The 24,351-nt window shown below is 38.9% G+C and overlaps 1 protein-coding gene across 42 annotated transcripts in view; it reads right to left on the bottom strand.

Annotated features, from left to right (window-relative positions):
* The window catches only part of nrxn1 (neurexin 1), a 1,150,439-nt gene that overhangs the window by 288,526 nt on the left and 837,562 nt on the right, over positions 1-24,351 (bottom strand). For all 42 annotated transcript variants that reach the window (XM_062968862.1, XM_062968856.1, XM_062968858.1 and 39 more), the window contains one exon: positions 9,174-9,355. In XM_062968862.1, coding sequence (XP_062824932.1) covers positions 9,174-9,355 — 182 coding nt within the window. The remainder of the gene's footprint in view (positions 1-9,173; positions 9,356-24,351) is intronic.

Below are 24,351 nucleotides of genomic sequence, written 5' to 3'. Positions count from 1 at the left end.
CATCTCTTCAGGAATCTTTTGGTCCTCCATAACTATATGGAAAATGTTGGCTAGATGTTGATCATAGAATCACCCTGGAGAACTTAGAGATTCATAGAAAAGTTTTCATTCTTCATCACACTAGAGAAGAAATCTACTTAAAATCTGGTTTCTGAGTCCTGCAGAATTCTGGGGTTAAAGACTCCTCCCTAAACTCCAAACCCCAGAATTCTGCAGAGGTATAAACTGGATTTTAAGTGTTATTTTTTCTAGTGTGATGAGGCCTTCTAGGCGAGAACTTTCCAAACATTATATGTTGGTGACATATTTTTTAGGCATGAATCCTTTTGAGATGCAGTAATGCAGTTTCACTAGAAAATCAGAGGTTAACCAACCCTTTAAGAAAAACATACACATACATACATTGTAATAACAAAATGTATGGGCACATAATATATCTCATAAAAACCTTTCGTTTATATATTTTAAAAATATATGATTTACTGATTATTTCACATAGACTCAAAGGTTTCTCATTATATTCATGCGACATACCTACACACTACAGTTGACACACTAATGTGTCATTAAACACAGTTTGGAAAGCTCTGCTCTGAGTCCTTCAGTGTGACTCTATGGTCAACTTGCAGTTCCTATAGAAAACATTCTAATCAAATATCCAAATAATCAGTTCCAGCAAAATCGAAATGGCAAATGTAGAGGGCTGACTGTTATCCCATTCTTCCATTTTCTGGATGTTTAATATATTTTCCTGTGATTACAGTATTTATTCTTCCCCCTTGCACCTCTGAGCAGCAATGCACTCCTCCTCCCTTCTTTGAATTTGTATTAGCATGGTTGGAAAGGAAGGGGAGAGGGATAGACAATCCTCTTTGAAATTAACCCCTGTGGCTTCTGTTCTGCAGAACCTTGGAACATATTAAAACACTACAAAGGTGAGGAAATTGAGGGAAGGTCTGCAGGGAAGGAAATGAAACAAAAACAACTTGTCAAGTGGGGCTCCCTGCTGCTCGGTGTACCATGAAACTGCAGCAGGTTGCAGATGCTGAGCCATCAAATCTGCTGCCAAATATGAGATGAGCAACTATGGCATTAACGAGTCTACCAAATGGTTACTTAAAAGTCTGACACAGTACTCTCTGCCATACCTCACTTCACACTCCATTTTTATAAAATTATTTTCAGGAGCAGAAAGTTTGTACAATTGGCACTCCACATCCACAGAATCTGTATCCATGGAATCAACCATCCATGGCTTGAAAATATTTTTAAAATGCAAAAAGCAAACATATATTTTGCCATTTTATATAAACGACATGATTTTACTATGCCATTGTATATGCTCAACTTAAGCATCAATAGAATATACTAAGCAGATAATGTGTAATCCTGGGTCACTATTATATACTCATGTATCAGGTCAGAAAATTTAGTAACCCCCCCCCAAACTCCTCCCCCCAAAAACCAACAATCTGGGTCAACTTATCCACAAGTCAATGTAAATGCTATACCTTAACTCTGATTTAAAAAGGAGCCACCCCCTTCTTTTGAGTAGAGCCATGAAAGTTTAGTCTACTCTGAAAGACCTAAAGTAAGTAGCAATCCCTTCTACTATCTCCATTGTTGCACAGCTTCTGGGCTTTTTTAATGCTTGTGTAGAAAATGCCAGGGACATTTGACCCAATGAAGCATTTCTCCACTCTGGGAACGCCCTTCAACATATCCACAGGTCATATCAAAATCCAAATTTTTGGCTCCCTTTGATGTGTACATGAGGTCAACGTAAATACAAGTATATGGTAGCTGCTTTAGATTAGGTGTGGTTTTGGGACTGTTGTTGCTACTACCACCATATCACAGAGCATTAGGAGGGAAAGCAATGTTTTCAGTGCTGTCAGGTTAAGAGCATAGCGCTTTTCAAGTAAAAATAAAAGTAAAAAGTAAAACAATGCAAAGCTACACAGGACACCATGTGATGCACAGGTTCTCAAGGCTAATAATTGCCCAAAGCACATATTCTCCCACCCAGAAGTAAGAATACAGTAAGAGAGAAAAGTCATTGGCTGCTAATTTGCCAAATTTCTATACAACTACAACTTTATTACATTAAGATGTTTCATTTACCTCTGTGCCTTGCTAAACAGCAGGATGTTATCAAGGACTTCACAGGTCACACAATATATTGCTGACAATGCAAGCTGTGTTTAGCTTGATGGGCCTCAGCCTCTATCCACTCGATTAATGTTTTTCAAAGCTTCCTGTAAAGCTTCCTTCCATCGGTTCCTCTCCTCTATCTAATACCTATTTTGACACCCTAACCCTGCTCATTAATCTCCACCACTCTTCCTTGGCATTTGCCCCTAAAGAAAAACCACAATCAAATTGTTTTTAGATCTCAAAACACCACTGCAGCATCATAGAACTTCAGATTAATTAAACACAATCTGCTTGACTTATGTGCATATCAACTGTATTTCATCAAGCCATGTGTCATGGCAAAGGCACCATAACCCAGAACTGGACAATTATCCATGCAACTAGGCACGGGCACAATGCTTTGTGAAGGTACAAAAGACACAATGGGACAACAGAGAAAGCACCAATGAGCCTGTCATGGCAGGAAGTTCTGAAGGTTGAGAAAGGGGCCAGACCAAGAAAAGACCATGCCTGAGTACAATTAGCCCACCACATTCTCTGGGATTAGGGGCACAGAACACACATGATTATGAAAAACTGTGAATGTGTGATGACTCATGGGCCATGTAGTCCCGTTCCCGGCACTGTTGAGGCAGATGAAGAGGAAAACTTAGGTTTCCCACCGTTTCAGCCAGAATTTGAGCTTTTTCAGCCAGAATTGGAGCCCTTGCACCTGCAGGAGATTTGCCTTCCAGAAGTCTGCCAAACAAGCCTTGAGCCGAAATCTCCCCCATTTTCTCGCCGTGATTATTATAAACAACAGAAAGGCGCTCAAGAGGCGTCTCGCAGGAGCGCTAGGATCGCTGCCAGGCATTCAGCTGATTAAGCCTGCTTCCCATGGGAAACTTTAGGGAGTCATGCATCTGGACACAGAGAATGGCTTTCGGTTCTGGTTCCCCAGAGAACTGTTCTTTGGCGGGAAACCGAGACCCTATTTAGGTGTTTTGCCCACGTAGGAATCTTGCGGAGTCAATTCGTCAGCTTCGGGAGTAGGTTGTGTGTGGACTACGCTACTCCCGCGTCCTTTGCTCCCGTTTCCAGCCTTGCCTTGCTTCCCAGGACCTTGCCTTGCTCCACGGACCTTGCCTTGCCTTCCGGACCTCGCCACGAATTTACCACGGATCCTGTTCTTGCTCCTCGTTTCTTGTTGCCTTGATTTAAGCCTAGTGTTCCAAGAATCAAGTTTACTTCCTAGCCTTGCTTAAGTGTTATGGACTAAAGGACCTTGTCATCTCCCCTCACTTTGCTTGGCAAAGTGAGTGTTTCGGTTACTGGATTACAACTTTGGACCTTAATATTTCATATTGGACATTGTTTCTTTGGACTAATTTTGACCTTTCCTGAAAGGTCTACTTCTGGACTATTTTCTACACTTGTTTTTATTAACTTTATATACTCCTACAATAAAGATATTAGATAGATTCTGGCCTCTGTGTATGGTTATTGGTGCTCTGCAAGCCTGGGTCTTGACAGAATGAAGAAATTGCTATTTTTTTTTACCTGAAGGAACAATATCTCTAGGAATTTCTAGCTCTTCTAGCATAACTCTATGAGTGAATTCCACTGGAAGCTGACCACATAATCACACTAGAGGACCTAGAGATTTTTGGAGAAGTCTTCTCTTTAGAAATCTCTAAGTCAGTGGTTCTCAACTTGGGGTCCCCAAATGTTTTTGGCCTACAACTCCCAGAAATCCCAGCCAGTTTATCAGCTGTTAGGATTTCTGGGAGTTGAAGGCCAAAAACATCTGGGGACCCCAGGTTGAGAATCACTGCTCTAGGTCTTAGAACAGTGGTTCCCAACCTCTGGTCCTCCAGGTGTTTTGGACTTCTACTACCACAATTCCTAAGATGGCTGGGATTTCTGGGAGTTGAAATCCAAAACACCTGGAGGACCAAAGATTAGGAACCACTGTCCTAGAAGAACGTTGACTATAGAATCACGCACCTAGTGTTTTCTAGAGATAACAGTTTAATCAAAACTGTAAATAGTTAAATCCTCAAAATTCAAAACCACAAATGTGGAGGAATAACTCTATCTTAAAAAAGGAAGATGAATATGGTGGGTGAATATATTTCTTCTAATAGCCTGTCGTGAAAGCCTGGCTGTTCGTGCATTGAATTAAGGATCTAAATGGTTAAAGCAGTTTAGTGTCTGCTCACCTTATTATTTCTACCAGCTTTTAGGTCTTGCAATCTGACATATCCACATCTCTGTGTTTGTAAGAAGCCTTAAAGGTCGTTCCATATGTGAAAGCATTTTGACCATTAGAGTCTCATCACAGGCAAAACCATGTTGCCCTTTGCTAGAAAGCCTGAGCTCTTTGGCCTTTTATTGGTTAACTGATCCAATGTAGCTCCACTGGGCAAAAGAGATAAAAGTCCACCTTGGCTATGTTCATTACTAATGTATTTAAAGGGAAAACATGTTGTACAGAGTGGTGCACTTTTATTTTATTGCTATTTTAATAGTTTTGTAACTAGTTTTAATTCTATGTTGCTTTCACTGATTTCTACTTTTGACATACACCAATGATACTACATCATCATCAGCATAGTACAACAATTATTACTATTATTACTTTTGCACAATGTGAATTTTTAACTATGTTTTAATTGTTGTAAGCTGCCTTGAACACCGAATACCAAGGAAGGAACTGGCTAAACCATCTCTAAGTATTCATTGCCTAAGAAAGCCCTGTGAAATTAATTAACAAGTCTACAGTCAATTTGAAAGCACATTCAGAGATGGAGAGAAACCTGAAGGTGAAAACCAAAACGTGATATGTGCACATAAAATCATACGTGTTATAAAAACAGTTCAATGATGATATGAACTCTGACCTGTACAGGTTTGGAGTGAAAATAAAAATGCTTCTGATAGGAGTGAGCCATTCCAAGCTCGAACAACCTTAGACTAAAACTAAAGCTACAAATTCCATGGAAAGTACCTTTGAGCCATTTTGGATGGCCAAGAAAGAACCATCCTTGCCTGCATTTATCATTTACTGGATTCAGTTTTTAAACAGCATCAGTATTTCATGAAATCCTTTGAGAGGACATGGTTCTAAAAGGCAGTACACACCCCATGTAATATATTATATTATATTATATTAGTTACATTATTTTTATTTGTATCCTACCTTCTTTCCAAGGTGGTTTAATGCCTATTAAAAATCTAATAAAACACAATAAAACTATACATGAATTTAAATCAGTCATAAAACACCTCCTTAATAAATATTACAAGTCCAGCATATTAATTCAGCCTGTTAGCTATTAAAGGTCCATCTGAAGAAAAAGAAAAAGATGTTTATCTGCTAGTGGAAATAAAACACAAAGGGGACTAAACTAATTTCTCTGTAATGAGGATTCCATAAAAATCCAAAAATCAGCCACCAAAATGGCCCTCTCCTGTGTCTCCACCATACATACCTTTTAGTGGGGTGGGACTAAAAAAGGGGCTGCTCCTGTAGATCTTAAAATCTAGAGAGACTAGAGATACAAATTACCTGAGCCATAGCTATATGAGTTATAGCCAACACCTCTGAACTGTGCACAAAAATGTGCAAATCACCAGGAAAGCCATAATCATTATACACACACCACTGTTTCTTAAGGATACTGCACTCATAAAGCAAAATGCCAAAGCTATTATATCACCATGCTGTCATTTGGTTGTTATTACAAGCCAACAATCTATATGAATGGTGAGGCTAGGAAACACAAAAAGAGATAAGGAGAGAAGTTTGACTACTAATATCCAATCATCATAATTCACCAGGATGGCCAAATGTGCTTTGGAAATAATAGAGAACATTTTCTGAGGGTTAAAGTACAAATAGCTAATAGATCAATAAGTAATTTCTTGCAAGAGGAAGTACCGATATTCCTTCTTCAGCAAAGTAGTACAGTTGTTAAATCAAACTCAAACTTAATATATTAACAATGCTTAGATTAATCTAAACAGTAGAAATACTCAACTGCCCAAGATAAGTTTATCTCATCTGATCATTTATTTAGGATGCCATAAAATCCAGACACTTTCTGTAGTAATTGTATCGTATATACTCAATGGCAACTTGAAATTACTCCATTAGACTTCTTAGGGTGACAACCCTGTTTTTCTGTTCAGAATTTATTGTTACACAGTAATGGTGGGATCAGCCCGCGCTCGTCAGGATTAAGAAGGTGTCAGACTAAACGGGATCATCACCATTCTTCTGACAGATTTCCTTTGTAAATCTGCTTGAACTAATACAAGCTTCCCTGACATTCATATAAAGAGTAATAGTATTAATATAGTGGAGAACAATGATAGAAGACAGCTATAAAACTCAATGCTTCAGACACAGGACTGGGAGTGTTTTGTAGGGGTGTGCAAAATGGTAGAAATATGTACAGTTTTCAGTTCTGTTTTTGGATCCTCCCCCCCCCCTCCGCCCCCGGTTCAATTACTGGAAAAGTCGGAAAATTTGGGAGGGGGTGTTGGATCCGTAGTTTGGGATCTGGAGTTCCGTTTTCTTTCCAGGAAGATTCAGTCCATTGGCAGCAACTGGAAAATTTGAGAGGCTCCTCTCTCCATCATTTTTTAGCTATCATGACCACACTTGCCACACTAGTAGGACACATTCACAACTGCAAGCCCATCACGTTTCAAATCATTTCACCAATCCACTGATTTTTGGGAATTTTAAATGTTTTTATCAAAAACTACAAGAAAGGTTTCTGGGATTTTAAGTCCACACCAGTATGTGCCACAAGAGGGGAGGAGAACGGACAGAATGAGGCCTGTGATTGTCTGAGAAATATGATGCAGCTGGCTGCATTCAGGAGCATTTTTTGCAGGGGGGGGGGGGCGGTAATTTCTCCATTTTTATGGCTATCAGGATGAAACCTGCCAAACTTGTAGGACACATTTGTGACTGCAATCCTGTCAGGTTTCAAGTCATTTCTCTAATCCACTGACTTTCTTTTTGGAAAAAAAGTTTTTACAAATAACATTTTTAGAAAAACAAGAGTGCCAGAACATCAGTAGGGCATAATTCTTATTAAGTTTAGAAAGATCAGCCCATTCATTAATTTTTAAGATTCTCTTTTCCAATTTAAGTACCTTGGGTGAGCCACACACTCTCAGCTTGAGAGGCTTGATTTTTAAATTTTTTTTCCAGATATCAGGATGAAACTTGCCACATTTGTAGACCACATTTATGACTGCAAGTCTTCCCAGTTTCAGAATGTTTTACTAATTCACTGATTTTTTGGGAAATTTTTAAATTATTTTAAAAGTATTTTTAAATCCTAGAAACCCCTCTGGTGGTTGTGTGTGTTTAAAAACCACAAGAGGGGTTTCTAGGATTTAAACACAAGAGGGGAGGAGAATGAACACAGTTAACCAGGCCTTTCCAGTCCGCTTCTGGCTGCTTGGCTGCCGGATCTCAGAAATTATCCAAAATCCAAATCAACCAATGGAATTTCCTACACCTCTAGTGTTTTGCCAATCTGGCTATAGGTCAATTTTGGATGGGACAAACTATCCAGTCCTTTCCAACATTATACTCTTAAGTTTCTTAAGGCCATGAGCATTTGCAGATGTGAGGTAGTCACATCATAGTCTTAGACTGTGGATGCTTTTGAGTACTTGATGATTCCAGGATAAAGGAGGATTAGAGTTCCCCACATATGCACATAAATTCTCACACATGCATGGAAAAATCAGTTACCTTGGTAAAATCTCTGGCATTTAAGAGATCAGAAAAATGAATCCAATTATTCCAAATTATTTTTAGGATGGATTTGGTAAGGCTGAGAATGACAGAGCAGCTGCTATGTACAAGTTGTGAAGCTTTTGCAACACAAAGGGTCAAACACCATGTTACACTTAGCCCATATCTTGAAGTAGTGCTGCTCACTTAAATATTGAAAGATGTCAGTCCTGGTGAATGCTTTCCCACATCTCTGTATTTTGCAAAGGTGCTGTATTTTGTGACTGATCACAAAAGACACAGCTTGCAAGTCTGATTCCTGAGCCAGGCTAAAATCCAAATAGCTGACCAGGCCAACAATGCCTTAGGGCCACCACCATTGCCACTGTTTTGCCAGCCAAAAGCACGTCCCTGATAGACCCTTGCTGGCAACATCACATCTAGTGATCACATGGCTGGGTGGGGGAACCCTATTGTGATACCATCTGAAGCAACGCTGCCAGTAAGACTCTGCCAGAGAGCTGCAACTAGTTAGCAACATAGTGGTGAGACTTTCTAATGTGTGTACAATGGATCACTCAAGATCCAGTCTGCTCCAGCTGTCCACATTTCAAAAACATTGGGGTCACTCTAGATTTTCCTGGAAACTCCAGAGTGATTTGTGATTCTCTTTGTTTCAGATGAACAGCTAAAACAGTGCTAGTACTGCAAAAGTGACCACATGTCACATGGACTGCTTGTAGTGGTTGCAAGGTGTATTTTATTTGGCCCATGTTGACATGGTCCCACACATGGTTTTAGAAGGAAAAAGGTGCTAAAGTAGGAAATATATATTTCCCATATCATCTAGTTTGATTCCAAATTAAAACACAGATGAAAAATTCTGAGCAGGTTAGAATTGTAGTGTTCATTTTTGTTATCTCATCCCAATTCCCACAGATCACCAAAACAGTTCTAAAGAAAAGTCTCAATTTAACCAAAATGACCCAGAATCCAATCTCCAGCCCTGTTAAATCCTACTGAAATCAGCAGCTCTAAAATAGCTTAAAGCATCTTGCTGTGACCCAATAGGATTAGTTTTCCAATGCCAAAATCTCTTCCGAAAATTGGATTGAAATTTATAAATCACTTTACAGCTTTGAGGGAGGGGGAGAGATAACTCAATGGCAGGGAATCAATTTCAGCAAAGGACGCCATTGTAATTGGCATTGCAAAAGCAGGAATTGAAACATAAAGATAAACAGTAAGATTACATTTTGCTGATGGTACTTACGATGTGCAGCTCTAAATAATCTCCAAGCCCAGTAGAGCTATCCACTCGCACCAAGACAGCTTCTTTCTGAACTGTGCTAAACCCTATTGCCAGTCTATCTGCTCGCGTGCTGGGCCGGTCGTTGGGAGGCCAAGTATATGTAATTTGTCCACCGCCTTTACTAAATATATATGTTGTTCCCGCTGTAAGAGAGAGAGGGAAAAGAAGAGAAAGAAGGATTAAATTTCATGTCCTGGTACTTTAAAAAATCAAGCCTTATACATCCTTCAAGTATTGTTTAATTGTTATTGTTATTTCAAAGCTTTTCAGGAATGATAGTTTTGGGATTCTGTTTCTCCTAGAAAACTCTTAGTTCTCTCTATGCTTTGTGTATCCGAAGTGGATTTCTATTCAGGCTACAAACACCCATTTACCTATCAAACATATGAATAGTCTTCTTGGTGGAATTTACATGGTTGCAAATCTTAGAAAGCTTGTATAGTTTATAATATATCAACTCAATGGGCAACTCATGTTTTGAGCTGGAAAGGGTTAATGGGTCATGACTTGGCTTGACTTCTTCCTTTAACACAAAGTTGGGCAAATAGTGGCCTTACAGATGCTGTTGGCCTGCATCTCCCACCAGTCCTAATTACTACCAATTCTGATGAATGATGGGAGCTGTAGTTCAAAAACATCTGGAGAACCAGATTGTCAGACTGTTCTGTTTGCACACATGCATGCATGTTTATAAAATCTTAATACATTTCTGTATTTCTCTACCATAGAAAGCCTTTCTCCCCTGCTTAGGTAGAAAACACTCATTTATTTTGGGCGGCTCAGTTCCAAGTGGGTCAGCAGTGAAACCCCTGCGTAAGCAAACAAATAAATGGTGGTTCTACTGATAAGCTTGCAATAGAGAATTTCAGAGCTGGGATGCCCCATCACCTGAAACCAAATATGTGAATCGTCCAGACTGAAAGTAATAATTGTAATGAACAATGATTTTCAGGACATTAAGCCATACACTTTGTCTTAAAGCAACATTGCAGTTTTTTTTCTGAACTACACGGTAATGGAAAATTCAGAATAAGGCAGGGAGTAGCACAGTGGTTCGCAACCTTTGGGCCTCCAGGTGATTTGGACTTCAACTCCCAGAAATCCTAGCCAGCTTACTTAGCAGTTATGAACTGTGGGAGCCGAAGTCCAAAACACCTGGAAGTCCAAAGGTTGGAAACCACTGGAGTAGCAGAAGCTGGGGACAACAACCAGAAGGAGGTGGAGCTACACCCCTTCCCCCTCAAAAGAGAGCAGGATCTTAGTTCATTTTTGCCCAGAGCAGGCAGACAAGAATAAATCAGCTCAGGCAACAGTAGAGCCTGATGAGCAATAGATAAATGTGAAAAATAGATAAATAGATAGATAACACTTCATATAAATATGGGCAAAATAAAGCTTTTTCATCTTTAAGGTTTTACAAAATTCTTTGTTGCTTCCATGGTATAAAGACACTTTAGGACACTGAGGTCCTCTGGGGGGCAGCTAATCCAACCAGCCAGAACCCAACTGGTGACTGTCACCCAGAAGACCTTTTCACTGGCTGCTCCATGACTGTGGGATGGCCTGCCAGAAGAGCTGCCACAGCTAAACAAGTTGGCGGAATTTTAAGCGCAATTGAAGATCCATCCCTTCCGGAAGGCCTACCTGGTCACTTTCAATCTGAGTTTTGATTTATGTTCTATTGCTACTATATGTCAATTCTGTATCTCTTTTTGGTGCAAGTTTATATATATATATATTTGCATTTATATTTTTGTAATTTATTGTATATATTTTATGTTCATACGTTTTTGACTTTACTGTATTCTGCCTCAAGCCATCATGATAGGCAGATAATATGTTGTTTTTGTTTTTGTTGCTGTTGTTGTTGTTGTTGTTATAGTGCACTGACCATATATCACATTTACCTAGCTTCCAGAAAACTCTTGCAATCCTCAAATTAAAAAATTAAAACATTCCCACAGACACAGGTGGATTCAACAATGCATGGCTTGGAAATACTCACAAATAAAATTTTAAAAACCCTTGATTTTTGCAACTTTATGTAAAGGGTGCCATTTTGCTATATAATGGGACTTGAGCATCCACTGATTGTGGTATTCACAAGGAATCTTGAAACCAAACTGTAGTAATACCAATGTCCTCCTTATAAATCCTCTTTGTTCTCTAGTTATTTAGCAGCTGTTTCTCACACTTATTTTCCATATCAGAGCATACAGAACCTTTCCTGTCCTGAAGACCACATCAGCTGGTGAGAGAGCATCACATGCATATAGAAAAACACAGAGATGTCACGACAGACTCATTTTCCACTCACTCCACAGAGTTAATATTCTCATTGTTGTGGTTTTCCTAACACTCAAGAATTCCTTTTTAACCCACCCCAACTTTTCATATATTATGAATTAATTTTCTTTCCCTGGATTGCCAAAAATACAAAGAAATGGCTAGACATCTACTTCTGAGCTTGTGAAACTAAGACTGGCAGGAAAAAATATACATCTCTTCTTGAACAGAAACAGGGGCAGTCTGGATGAGGTAAGGACCAGAAAATAGTCATGGAGCCACATGTGGCCCCAAGATTGCCCTTTGTCCGTACTTGTCCGCAACAGCCAAACGTTTCACCGAGCAAAACATCACAGTTAGTTGGAAACCTAATCAGAACCAGGCCTGCTAGGGAGTAAGGAGGCCCAGTAACATTTTGCTGCTGGTCCCAGTTGCATTATACAAAATGCCAAACTGTTGTAAAAGGAAATGTCATGATATATACTTCCAAGAAGCACTAACATTTTTGATCTAGACAAGTCAATTGAGGACAGTGGGTGAAACAGTCTGGAGATATAAATATGGCCTGTCGTGTGGTTAAGTCTCTCTCCTGCCTCCTGAATGCCATGAGCTCTTTCTCTGAAGTGTCACAATAAATGAGCCGCAGCTTCTTCTCTTCCATGTTGGCCTCCCTTTGCACAAGAGTATCATCAATTCAGTCAATTCATTTTGTAGCCAGGCAGCTTCTGATAAGCCATTTCGTAGCCCACATTGTTGGCATTTCCTCCCCTTCTCCTTTCCTACTACACTTCCACACATATATTTGTGTTTTTCTCATATTTACTTTCTTAAAATTCTGGGGAACAATAATGTAGCAAAACTGACAATAGGTCTGACTGTGCTACAAATCTCTCAGCTTGCTTCTGGGTGGCAAATTGCCAGCCTACATCCTCTGCAAGCAAGCCTGTCAACCTCTTTTAAACTTTGAAGGACAAGGAGGATGTCTGATCACAACCCCGTTGGCACTGAAGAATGGATACACATGTAATGACCCATTTTATGTGGTCCAGATCACCTTCAAACTAAAGTGCGGGTGGAGCAATCCCACAAAGCCTATTTCATGCAGTGTGTACAAATATAGGAGAGGTAGTCATTTGCATTTGAATGCAAAAATAGATGTTTGTTCTAGATCTCTGCATTTGTAAAACTTCACCTTTCTGAAATAGTATTTGAAAGCAATTTTGAGACTGTGGTTTAGTTAGATAATACTAGCTGAAGAACATAACTAGGTCGACCTAACATGGTAGAAGACAGCTCCTGATACTCCTAACCGAAACGCACCAATGTATGAATAATGACTTCATTTTTTTTCATCCAGTAGTGCATTTGAAGCATTGTTTCACAAGTGCAGTGAAAAGAAAATTATTCTTGCATCTTCACAAGACAATTTCAAAAAGTATTGTTTTTCCCAATATAGCAAGACCTATGTTGTAACTACGTCCCACAAAGGTGCTGAAAAGAAAAAGTAGCAAACCCTGATTGTGATTACCACATGGGTGCATCTGCACGGCAGAATTAATGCAGTTTGACACCACTTTAACTGCTACGTTTCAGTGCTATTGAACCATGGGAGTCCTGGTGTCACACCAAACTATATTTCTCATTATTCTAAAGCAGTTGTTCTCAAAAATTTTCAGCCGTGGAGCCCTTTTGGAAGCAAAAGTTTCTTGTGGTGCCCCAGTAAATATATATTATATATAATATGTATGTGTGTGTGTGTGTGTGTGTGTGTGTGTGTGTGTGTGTATCTATCTGGGGGGGAAAGAGGGTATATAAATTAAATAAATAAATATCCCAGGATAGGCCGGGCCAGTGGCAGATGGATGGAGAGTGTTTGTGTGAACTAATTCACACAGTGGAAGTAAAATAAAGGAAGGAAAGAACAATACAATATTTAAAATATTTAACCAACATAACCTTAACAGTATTTCAATGGAAGATTCCTGGGGGCATACAACCCAACCTGCTTCTTCCAAGAAAAGCACAGCCAAAGCACCCACAACAGATGGCTATCTAGTCATAATAATAATAATAATAATAATAATAATAATAATAATAATAATAATAATAATAATAATAAGGCTAGATGGCCATCTGTTGTGGGTGCTTTGACTGTACTTTTCCTGGAAGGAAGAAGAGGATTATTATTATTATTATTATTATTATTATTATTATTATTATTATTATTTATTATCTGCTTCTCCTCATGGCTCAAGGTGGGTAATAATAATAATAATAATAATAATAATAATAATAATAATAATAATAATAATAGAAATCCCAGAGGCCATCCAGTCCAACTCCCTTCTGCAATGCAAGTAAAACACGTTTACCTGCATTTCTCAGGAGGGGGAAAGAGGACGAGGCAGGAAGCAGCATGGAGCCGTGGAGCCCTTCACTATCACTCAGGGGCTATCTCAAGGGCTCAGCGGAGCACAGTTTGAGAACCCTTGAGTTGAAATGGTGTCAAACGGCAGTAAATTCTACAGGGTAAAAGCACCCAACTGGGCTTTGATGTACACATTTTAGTTTTGTTTTGTCCCATATTAATTTTTTAAAATCTCAACTTCTTTCCATCCCCATTGCAAATAAATTTGTGCACTTGGGTAAACTGCTGTCATAACTAGACTGAACTGAAATTCTCAGTCATCCCTAACAAAGGCTTGTAATCCTACACTCTTCACTAAACTGTTGGAAAACAACATAAGACAAATGAGACTTTCTCTTTCCGTTTTTTTTTTTCCAAGAGAGATTTAACTCTCATTCTGCTCTTTTGCCTTCCTGCCCATCCCTCTGTGACCAGAACACCAGCTGAGATTCAGATAACCGGCTAATTAATCTGCGTTGATGAGCAGTAGACCTTCTTTTGTCTAATCCACAAAGCAGCTATTCTTTGAGCTTCCCATGTTAATTATGCAAAAATGGGCTATAAGCCATTTGAGAACAGGGCCCTTAGTGTTTATATTTCAGGCAAGGCAAATATAATAATGTAAAATTCATTACTTGGAGAACGATTGGCGGTTTATTGTCCTGCCCTCTCCATTAACTATTAAAGCCTACAAAGAGCCAAAGCAATGGTTCTAATAAAGCATCAGGATTGCTATCAATTTCAGATCTGCCAAGGAAGGATAAGAGAAAGTGCTTGGGGAGTCCTAATAGCTAAAACCCAATTTCTTTCCTTGGGTGTAACCTTAAAGCCAATGGCCAAAAACAGAACTTGGGATTGACTATTTGAATCATGAATTAAATCATTAAAGTGTTGAAGTGAATCAAGGGAGGAGGTCTCTCCAAAGAGATAACTGTATTAGGACACATCCAGACAGCCCCTTAGAAGTGAGAGATCCTGCTTCTTCAAGTGGGGCATCCAGATGACATCCCACAGAAAAGTGACTACATTTGCCACAAATCAGGAAAACCGTGTTTTGTAGTGAATTAATTTGATAGTGGGTTTGATGTGTGCTTTCCTGAAAGGTATGGGTCAAACCCACTATTTCTGCTGTCTGGACTGTTCCTTCAGAAGTTTTGTTTTTTGTTGTTGAGGGCACCAAGCCCCTTCCCAACCTCCCAAAAATCCCTGTAAAAAGAAAATAATTTACAAGGCCGGCATTATCTTGCCGCCTGCCCTCTCCTGGCGCTTAGAAAGGAAGGAGGAAGGAGAAAAATCACTCTTGGCCCCCTTCTCCTGGCGCATCATACCTAAGTGCCAGGAGAGGGCCAGGAGCAAGGAAATGCTGGCCCCATAAGTTATTTTCTTTTTACTGAAGGTTTTTGGGGGGTTGGGAAAGGGGTTAGTGCCCTTGCCATTTTCTGGGCCGATTTAGCCCAGAAAAACACGAAACTGCTGTCTGGAATGTCCCCTCGGTTGCAGGAGTGCATCTGGACACCTAGCACCAAAAGTGCGGGCTTTCAGGCTGGTGTAGGTACAAAGGCTGCCCTGACCCAAGTGTTTTAAACCTGGGTCAGCGCGGACTTCGTCCCTGTCTGAAATCACCCTTAGTGTGTTTCATGGTAAAAAAGGAGGGAATTTATTTATTTATTTATACTTTTACCCCACCTTTCTCACCTCAGAGGGGACTCAAGTTGGCTTCAAAACGTGGCAATAATTCAATGCCTCTAAAAAAAACCTAAGTACAAAAACATTTAAATAATAAAACATTAAAATGCAATTAAAACACAATTAAAACAATTAACATTTAACTCTGACAACAGAGTAAATCACATGATCCAAGAGCATGGGAGACTGTATAAAGTTTACACCAGGAGCAAGTGATCAGGGGGTGAGTTGGGCTCTTCTAGTATGTTGCCACTGAAAGCGATTATCCATGCAGTGGTGGTAATGGCCCCTAAGCCATTGGCTGACAGTCCCTGATGAATTTTCAGGAAAGACACAACACCTGCCAGTGGCATGTTGGCAGAAAAAAATGGCAGTTCCCCACATTAAATAGCTTGGGAAGCACAATTCTGGTAGTGCTGGATGATTTGCATTAGATTGGCAAAGATTTCTAACTTCTGTTTAACAACAGCTATAGGAGTGGGAAGGCCTCTCTAATTTAAACTCCAATCCATACTAATTTATATGTAAATTTGTATTTGTATATGCCAATCATTTGAGTATAGTCATAGTTACTTCTGCCTATTGAACCACAACAATATTCTAGTTGGTTCTATACTTTGTAACACTAGGTTGTAACACTAGGGTTTGTAACACTAGGCTTTTGCATTTAGTATTATTTGATATTGCATTTGTTACATCAAGTAGTGACAAACTGAAGTTCTAATAATTACAATAATTATATTGGAATTAACTCTCTGAGAAGAGAGCCCAATTTTTTGAAAATGTACTTTTGCAGGAGAGTATTTGTACTACTGCTAGACTTAGTATGCTATTCAATAGTACCTAATCACGAAAACAGTTCAATCCCAGTACTCAAATGACTTCCAGGAGGGGAATTATAGATGGTGCCCACAAGTTCTTTGCCAACTCCCCCAAACTTTAGATAAATCATACCCTATTTTACTCTTCTAAGAACCTGACTAAACATGTTTCATTGTGTATGCCACTAGGCATACACAATGAAGCTTCAGTCTTGAAACACAGTGAACAACTGCACTGAATAAAGCTTTATAAAACATACATTCTACTTTGCCTCTCTTTAATTTCAGCATTGAACTTCTTCCATACTTTACAAAAATGATAGTACTAGATCCTAAAGATACCAGATGTTGTCCAATTGTGGAAGCTAAGTAGGGTCAGCTCTGGTTAGTACAATCAAACCTCCACATTCACTGAGGTCAGAGGAACAGAACCTCTGTGAAAGTGAAAAATCTAAGCCAAAAATGCTAATCATTTTATCTGAGAAAACATCTCTCCAGGAATTTCTAGGTCTGTGATGACTCATGGGCCATGTAGTCCTGTTCCTAGTGCTGTTGTGACAGATGAAGAGGAAAACTTGGGTTTTCCACCATTTCAGCCAGAAAAGGAACTATCCCAGCCAGAAATGGAGCCTTTGCACCTGCAGGAGGTTTGTCTTCCAGAAATCTGCCAAACAAGCCCTGAGTCGAAATCTCCCCCTTTTTCTCGCCGTAATTATTATCTCCAGCAAAAAGGAGTGCAACAAGCTAATCGCAGGAGCTTGAGAATTGCAGCAAAGCATTCAGATGATTAAGCCTGCTTCCATGAGAAATTTTAGGGAGTCATGCATCTGGACACAGAGATTGACTTTCGTTTCTGATTCCCCAGAGAAGTGTTCTCTGGTGGGAAAACGAGGCCTATTTAGGTTCCTTGCTCCCGAAGGAATCTTGCGGAGTCAATTCGTCAGCTACCGGAGCAGCGTGTGTGGACAGCTACTCCTGCTTTCAAGCCTTTGTTCCTGTTCCAAGCCTTCGTTCTCAGCCTTGTTTTCTCCCCGGATCTTGCCTTGTTTCCCGGACCTCGCCAAGTAATTACCACGGATCTTGTTCTTGCTCCTCGTTTCCTTGTTGCCTTGAATCAAGCTTTGTGTGCCAAGAATCAAGTTATTTCCTAGCCTTGCTCAAGTTCATGGACTAAAGGACCTTGTCATCTCCCCTCACTTGCTTGGCAAGTGAGTGTTTCGGTTATTGGATTACAACTTTGGACCTTAATATTTCATATTGGACATTGCTTTTTTGGACTAATTTTGACCTTTCCTGAAAGGTCTACTTCTGGACTATTTCCTATACTTGTTTTTATTAACTTTATATATTTCCTTAATAAAGATATTAGATAGATTCTGGCCTCTGTGTATGGTTATTGGTGCTCTGCAGCCTGGGTCCTGACAAGGTCCTCCAACATTACTCTTTGCTGCACTTCTGGTGGAAGAATTGTACTGAAGAACCTTCTAATATGACTCTCAGAATATCTATGTTCTCCAGCATGACTTCCTAGGAATTTAAGGTTCTTCAGCATGACCTCTGGAGAAGGTGGATCTTAGAGGAATATTACTTTTAATAATATTGTGCACAAAACAAAACTTGTGTACATCAAAACCATTAGAAAGCAAAGATGTCACTATTTCAGCCAACCATATGGGCATTTTTGGAGTTTGTAACATTTTGGATTTTTGGATAAAAGATACTCAACCTGTATTAAATTTTTAAAAGCTTTAGTTGTAAGCTGTTTTGTGCCTTGTATTAGAAAATATAGCAAATCAACAAAAATAAATAAGGGCACCTTTAAGCTTCAATATGCTGAGATTTTTGATCATACATTTTTGAGGTTGGAACTATCCACCAAAGGAACATGGCTGCCAAACTCTTCTCTGGAATGGCATTTGGCCCTCAGGGTAAAAGAAGTTCCCAAACTTTGAGTTAGGTCAACACAATCTCATATAATTTCTTTTTTCCAACAAGGTTCCACTACTGGACTATTTCCACAAGACATCTTAAACAGATGTATTAAATATATGAGAAAATAATTTAATTATCTTTCATCAAAGTTTTTAAACTGCAGTAAAAAGCCACAAAGCTGCCAACATTAAAAAAATACACTCCATTTATAATTCTATTAAAGGATGCAGCATGTTTTTTTCTTCTTCTTGAATGCTTGCCAAGGCATCAGATGGAAATCAAAAGTCAAGCATCTATAAATAAAGGAAGATTTCACCCTCCTACATCCTACCCACAATATTGTTGGTTAAGTGTAACTTTCTCAAAGAGGTGGTAATTTTCCTTCTGTGAAAACAACATCCATTCCCGCTAATAGAGATTATGAAAAGATATTGTGCAATTTTCCACAGGTGAAATTCAACTATTACATTAGCAATTGCCTAATTTGTTTCTCGCCTTAGAAATTAAGAGACTTAAGGGCGGTGTATTGACTGAATTGCCTATTAATATAAATGAGCATTACACATAGGGGACCAGCAAATTTGCATTGCTTACCAATTGATTCCTCATGACTTATTAATTGTACCAGATGCTCAAGGAGTTGAGTTAAGGGACTGGTCGACACAGCCAAAGGGGCAAGCAATATTATGCAGAGCTAGAAAACCTGGTTCACTTTCGACCAAGTTAGCAAACAAATGGCTCCACCATCTGTTGTCAGTCTACTTGAAAAGACTCAGAAGTCCCACTTTAGGGAACCTGAAATCTACACTGGAAACATCTAGCAAAAATGGAGTAGTTTGAAAGCAAACGAATAAGGAACTGTCAAGCTCTCTTTCTGACAAGTAGCACTCCCCCTCTACCTGTTCAGTCACAAAGAACATGTCATGCAACACTAAGTCTGCTCAGATGTCTTCCTACATCAGAGAATATGAACATCTGAGGCCCATTCATGGAATATCTTTGTTATGAATTGACCTCACTTCTTTTTAAATGTACAGCCAGCCCTCTACATTTCCTAGGGTTAGGGGTATGGTGAAAACCACTATATTAAAAAAGAATTTTTTTCTGGAGAGAAACCACTGGAGGAAACACTTCACTAGAAATCTTCCAGCATGAATCCATGGACAACTTCAATTGTACGTTGGCCATACCATTGCACTGGAAGATCTAGAGATTCCTAGAGACATGTTTGTTCTGTCAATGAATCTCTAGGTCTATCCGCTTGGCTCTATGGTCAACTTTGTGCACATCTTCCACCCCCAACAGACTGTTGTTGTTGATGATGATATCATCATCATCATCATTATTAAGCTTAAAACTTTTCAGTACAAGGGTAAGATATATATTGATACATATGCAAAGGGATCTTGTAGTGTCTTAAACAGACTGAAAAAACAAAGTTAATCCCTAGGGTGCTATAAGTCCCACTGCATACTAACATTCCAGACAAACATAGCTATGTCTTTGAAAGATAGAGACATATATCTATAAATCCTTGCCCTAACCAAGTTGTCTCATTATTAGTTGTCAGGACAAGAAGCAGCTCAATTCTTTTAATTGCTGTCTGGTAGGGTTACATCATCCACCTTAGATAAGCGCTCTGGTAGAACCACACTTAGCCATTCACAATTCATTTGATTTGCAGAGTTGTAACTGAGGGAATGGCACCTTTAAATTGGTGATACTAAAGTTTCCTCCTCATTGTGAATAAATTCAATACTGAAGATTCACAAGACGCCGAATGGCAAAATTGCTGTCTTGGAATGAAAACCAGCAACAAAGGGAGAATTACTATGATATGAAAGGCTTTTCTCTCTCTCCAATTAATGCCACCAAGGGGTGATTTGGTTTGGAAGGAATGCTGAAATATTTATTTGCAGCAATAATTTCTCTCCCTTGTGACCTGGAGGAATTTCACATTGGTTTCTGCTTTGAAATTCAAGCATGTCACAGAGGTCTCCGGGACATTTTACAATGATATGCACCCAGTCACTCCTTTTTTGGAAGCAGATTTCTATCACCTCCATAATTTTTTATTGAATCTGACATCTGTATACAATGCAATCAATACAGCTCTCTGGATGGGTTTACAGGAAATTAAAGTTGTAAAACAATAAAACTTAAATATCAATGCATTAAAATCCCTCAATTTTCTACATCCTGACAGGAAAGTAGCATAACTGCAGAGATGTTTTAAACCAGCAAAAAATAAGGACAGCTATATTGACAACTAAATAAAAGCCAAAATCTCAAATATACTTTGGTGATACCTTTATTGGACCAACCAAAAGATCATACTACCATGATTTGGCTGAGGCAGACCACATTTTCCTCTGCTGCCCCACTTTTTAAAAACCCTAGTTTTTATCTCCTCTTTCTATTTCCTTCTGCTTTCTCTCAGTCCAACTATTGCCAACTGAGTTTCAAGCACAAAAGTAGTTGGCAATTAATTCACTGGGAGAGAGAAAAAAACTTGCCCTTCCTGGCTGCTTGAGGCAAAAGTAAACTGTTGCATCCTTTCCTAGGATAAGTTAAACATCTCTTGTCCAGAATTTCAAAATTGGAAAAACAGTACTCCAACATCCCTAACTGTCTGAATGGGTTGCTGAGATAGTGATGCCTTTGCTTTCTGAGGGTTCAATGTGTATACACTTTGCTTAATGCACCAAGTTATTAAAATATTGTATACAATAAACTTAAGACTATGTGTAGAAAGCATATATAAAATGTAAGTGAATTTTTGTATTTAGACTCCCATACCCAATATATGTTATTCAGTCCTTATATGTTAATTTCAAAATCCTAAAAAAGTATCTGAAATCGAAAACACTTCTTGTCCCAAATAATTATAGTTAAGGTATACTGGACCTATACGTTCTTCATCAATAACTTTTGTCCTCTCAATCTCCCTCTAATATTTCTTGGCCACACATGTTCTTTTTTTCCCCACATGCAGAATGTTGAAGCATTTGGAAGACATACATAGACACACAGAGACACACAAAATAAATTGTAGCTGGCTTCTCCATCAGGAAAAAATGGTACGGGGAGGGGGTGAAATAGTCAAAGGTTGCAAGTCTGTATGTTGTTTGATTCAATGCTACAGGAAGAGTGTGAAGCCAATGAAAAATGTAGACTTTATCCTCTTACCTCAACTCTCCCCAATAGTGTGCTACAGAAGTTATCGGAACAAAGGCAGTAAAAGAAGGTAGTAAAACAGATTAAACACCATAAGGCTCTTAGAAAGCCCAACAGTGTTAAAATGAGCTGATGGTGCTCTTTAAATACACATAACAGACACACTTGAAATGTCTTCAACTGGTACCATAATGTAGGTGCCACATGAACTTGTCTGGGGAGGACATTCCATTATTGATATATTACATTGAAAAGGCCATTTCTATTGTCAGCATCTTTGGAATCTCACTGAGTGACCACATTATAAGAAAGGTCCCTGAATATATTTTAAAAAAACAGATAGAGAGTATGGAAGGATATCATTCTTCAGGTTCCTAAAGCTTTCTAGATCAAAAACAGCAGTTAGTATCAAACAAGTGTACTTGGTACAATTTATTTATTTATTTATTTCCAATATTTATATCCTGCCCTTCTCACCCGAAGGGACTCACAATTGGCAACAATTCTACGCCGACACATAATTAAACATAACAGTAAATAGAATGTACTCAAGACATTCTGGATGGTGTACAATATGAACCCCATACCTATGGGACCAGTAATTGTGGTTTCACCTACCCACATCCACAAAATGTGTCATCTCTAGGAATTTTCTAGACTTCCAAGCAATTCCACTGTATGTTTCTGCCTGACGTTACCATAATCTCACTGGAGAACCAAGCAAATTATAGAGGATATCTCTCTAGGTCCTCCAACAAAAATAATTAATTTATTATTATACACAATGTCATGTTTCCAAGGTAAGGTCAGGAATGTGTATCCTGCAAATATGGAGATCATACTATATTTTAAATAAAGGTCAGCAGCAATGAGAAGCTTGTCTTTCTCGACAAACTTTACAATTTTAACTATGATTGACCTTTAACTGTGTCCTATTGAACTCCAGGCTTTGTAGTTTGATGGAGCACTGAAGTGCATTGGCTGTGAATTCCAAATGTCCCTCAAAATATTTTCAAACCTAGGATGCCACAGTATCAAATCATGTATTAATACATCCATTTCTTTAGTGGAAAGAGGTCCCTGGTCTTGCCATGCATCTTGTCATGAAGAAACTTCCACAAGCCTTCCAGAGAACCCCAATACTCCCAGAAGCATGGATTGGGAACCATGAATGTATGCTACCAAAACAGTTCCATAAATAAGGGAGAACACCAAAGATCTAGTTCTTTCCATTCCAAATGTGAAGAAATTTACAAATTTGGGGACAATTCTTCAGAACAGAAAAAAAAAAATCTCCCCATCTACGCCTGCTAAATGCAAGTGTAAAAGCTATCATCAGCACAAAGAAGATGATAATAATGATGCAGAAAACGGATGGACAACTCTGAAAAAAAAGTGTTATCAATCTGATTCAGCAATACCAACAGAATAGGTTTCTTTCACATTCAATTTTTCATAAAATCTGGATTTTCGCTTCTAATATGAAGAACTTTGTGAACCTGAATATTTCTGTTTTTATTTTTTAAAAGTGGACTGAAACTTAATTCTCATCTATCCCTCCTCATAAAGAAAACAACAGGGAGCAGAGGGGAAAAACAGACGTGGTGACATTTGGAACTCATAGACCATAAGTCGGTTAAAGTAATATGTGGAGAGCTCAAGCCAACTTTCCTTTCGCCCTCCTCCCCTTATGTTAGATCCGATCACTGATATCTTCTTCCCACCAACACCATCAGCTTCCCTCTTTCCAAATTCTAACTTGGCACTTACAAAAAAAACCCAGCATGCCGTGTCATTATGGTAATTGCTATCATTCTGCTTTGGAAAAGATTTATCCTGCTCTTTTTGAATGACAAGTTAACTGCCAGAGTCCAAGAAAAGAGATCAGAAGTGACAAGTGAGTGTATTATGCTTTGAACTATTTGTTTTTCATAGTCCCGGTAATTACTGAGCATTGGCTGGACTACTCACTGGAGCCCATCATAGTGTTCACTGAAATGAGTATATTGTTGTTGTTGTTTTATCATCAGTAAAATTGATATATACTCTACACTTTATCCATCAGCCCGGCAGGATTTTAAACATCGTGTCTCATGTAACACAGTATGAGGACAGGCAATGTTAGGTCTATCACCAATTCATCATAATGGACACAGACTCCCACGGATAAGCATGTAAGTATATGGTTTCATATTTTCTGAGATCATTCCATCTACTTAGTGCCATTCCATAGACTTTGACTGACAGATCTCCAACTTCTAAAATCAAGGATTTCCCAACCCTGTCATCTCAGGGCCACCTCCTACATGACAGAGTAAGAGGTTTTGAATTTGAGCATTAAAAGATTGGAAAGCATGCGTATGTCAGACGTTTGATTGAAAACAAATGCATCTTTTTAGTTTTCAGAAGGCGAGTTGTATCAGCTTTGTTTCAGCAAAACAGCAAAATGTCATGATGCATCTTTATCAGATTAAACCAAGTAGCTTGAGTTTTTGAGGACTACAATCTACTTGGTGAAAACATCACATTACAAATTTGGACATGTATAGCCAGTGTGAAAGCCTGGATGGTTTGAGAATTGGACTGTGACTCTGAAGACCAAGGTTCAAATCCTCAGTCAGTCATAGAAATCCACTTGATGACCTTGGGGAAGATGCAATCTCTCAGCCTCAAAGGAAGGCAAATGTGGCCTATGACAGGTTTACCCAGGGTCATAGCCAGAAAAAAATAGGGGGGGGGGGACTTTTTTTAGCGAATCATGAAGAGTAGTTCCATAGTGCAAAATAATTTTGAAATCAGGCTCCATCTATAAACTTCAGTGGACACTCAT

Source organism: Anolis carolinensis, chromosome 1, assembly GCF_035594765.1.
Source record: "Anolis carolinensis isolate JA03-04 chromosome 1, rAnoCar3.1.pri, whole genome shotgun sequence".
Lineage (NCBI taxonomy): Eukaryota > Metazoa > Chordata > Lepidosauria > Squamata > Dactyloidae > Anolis > Anolis carolinensis.
Note: the sequence above shows the minus strand (reverse complement) of the source record. Positions and strands in the feature narration are given on the sequence as shown.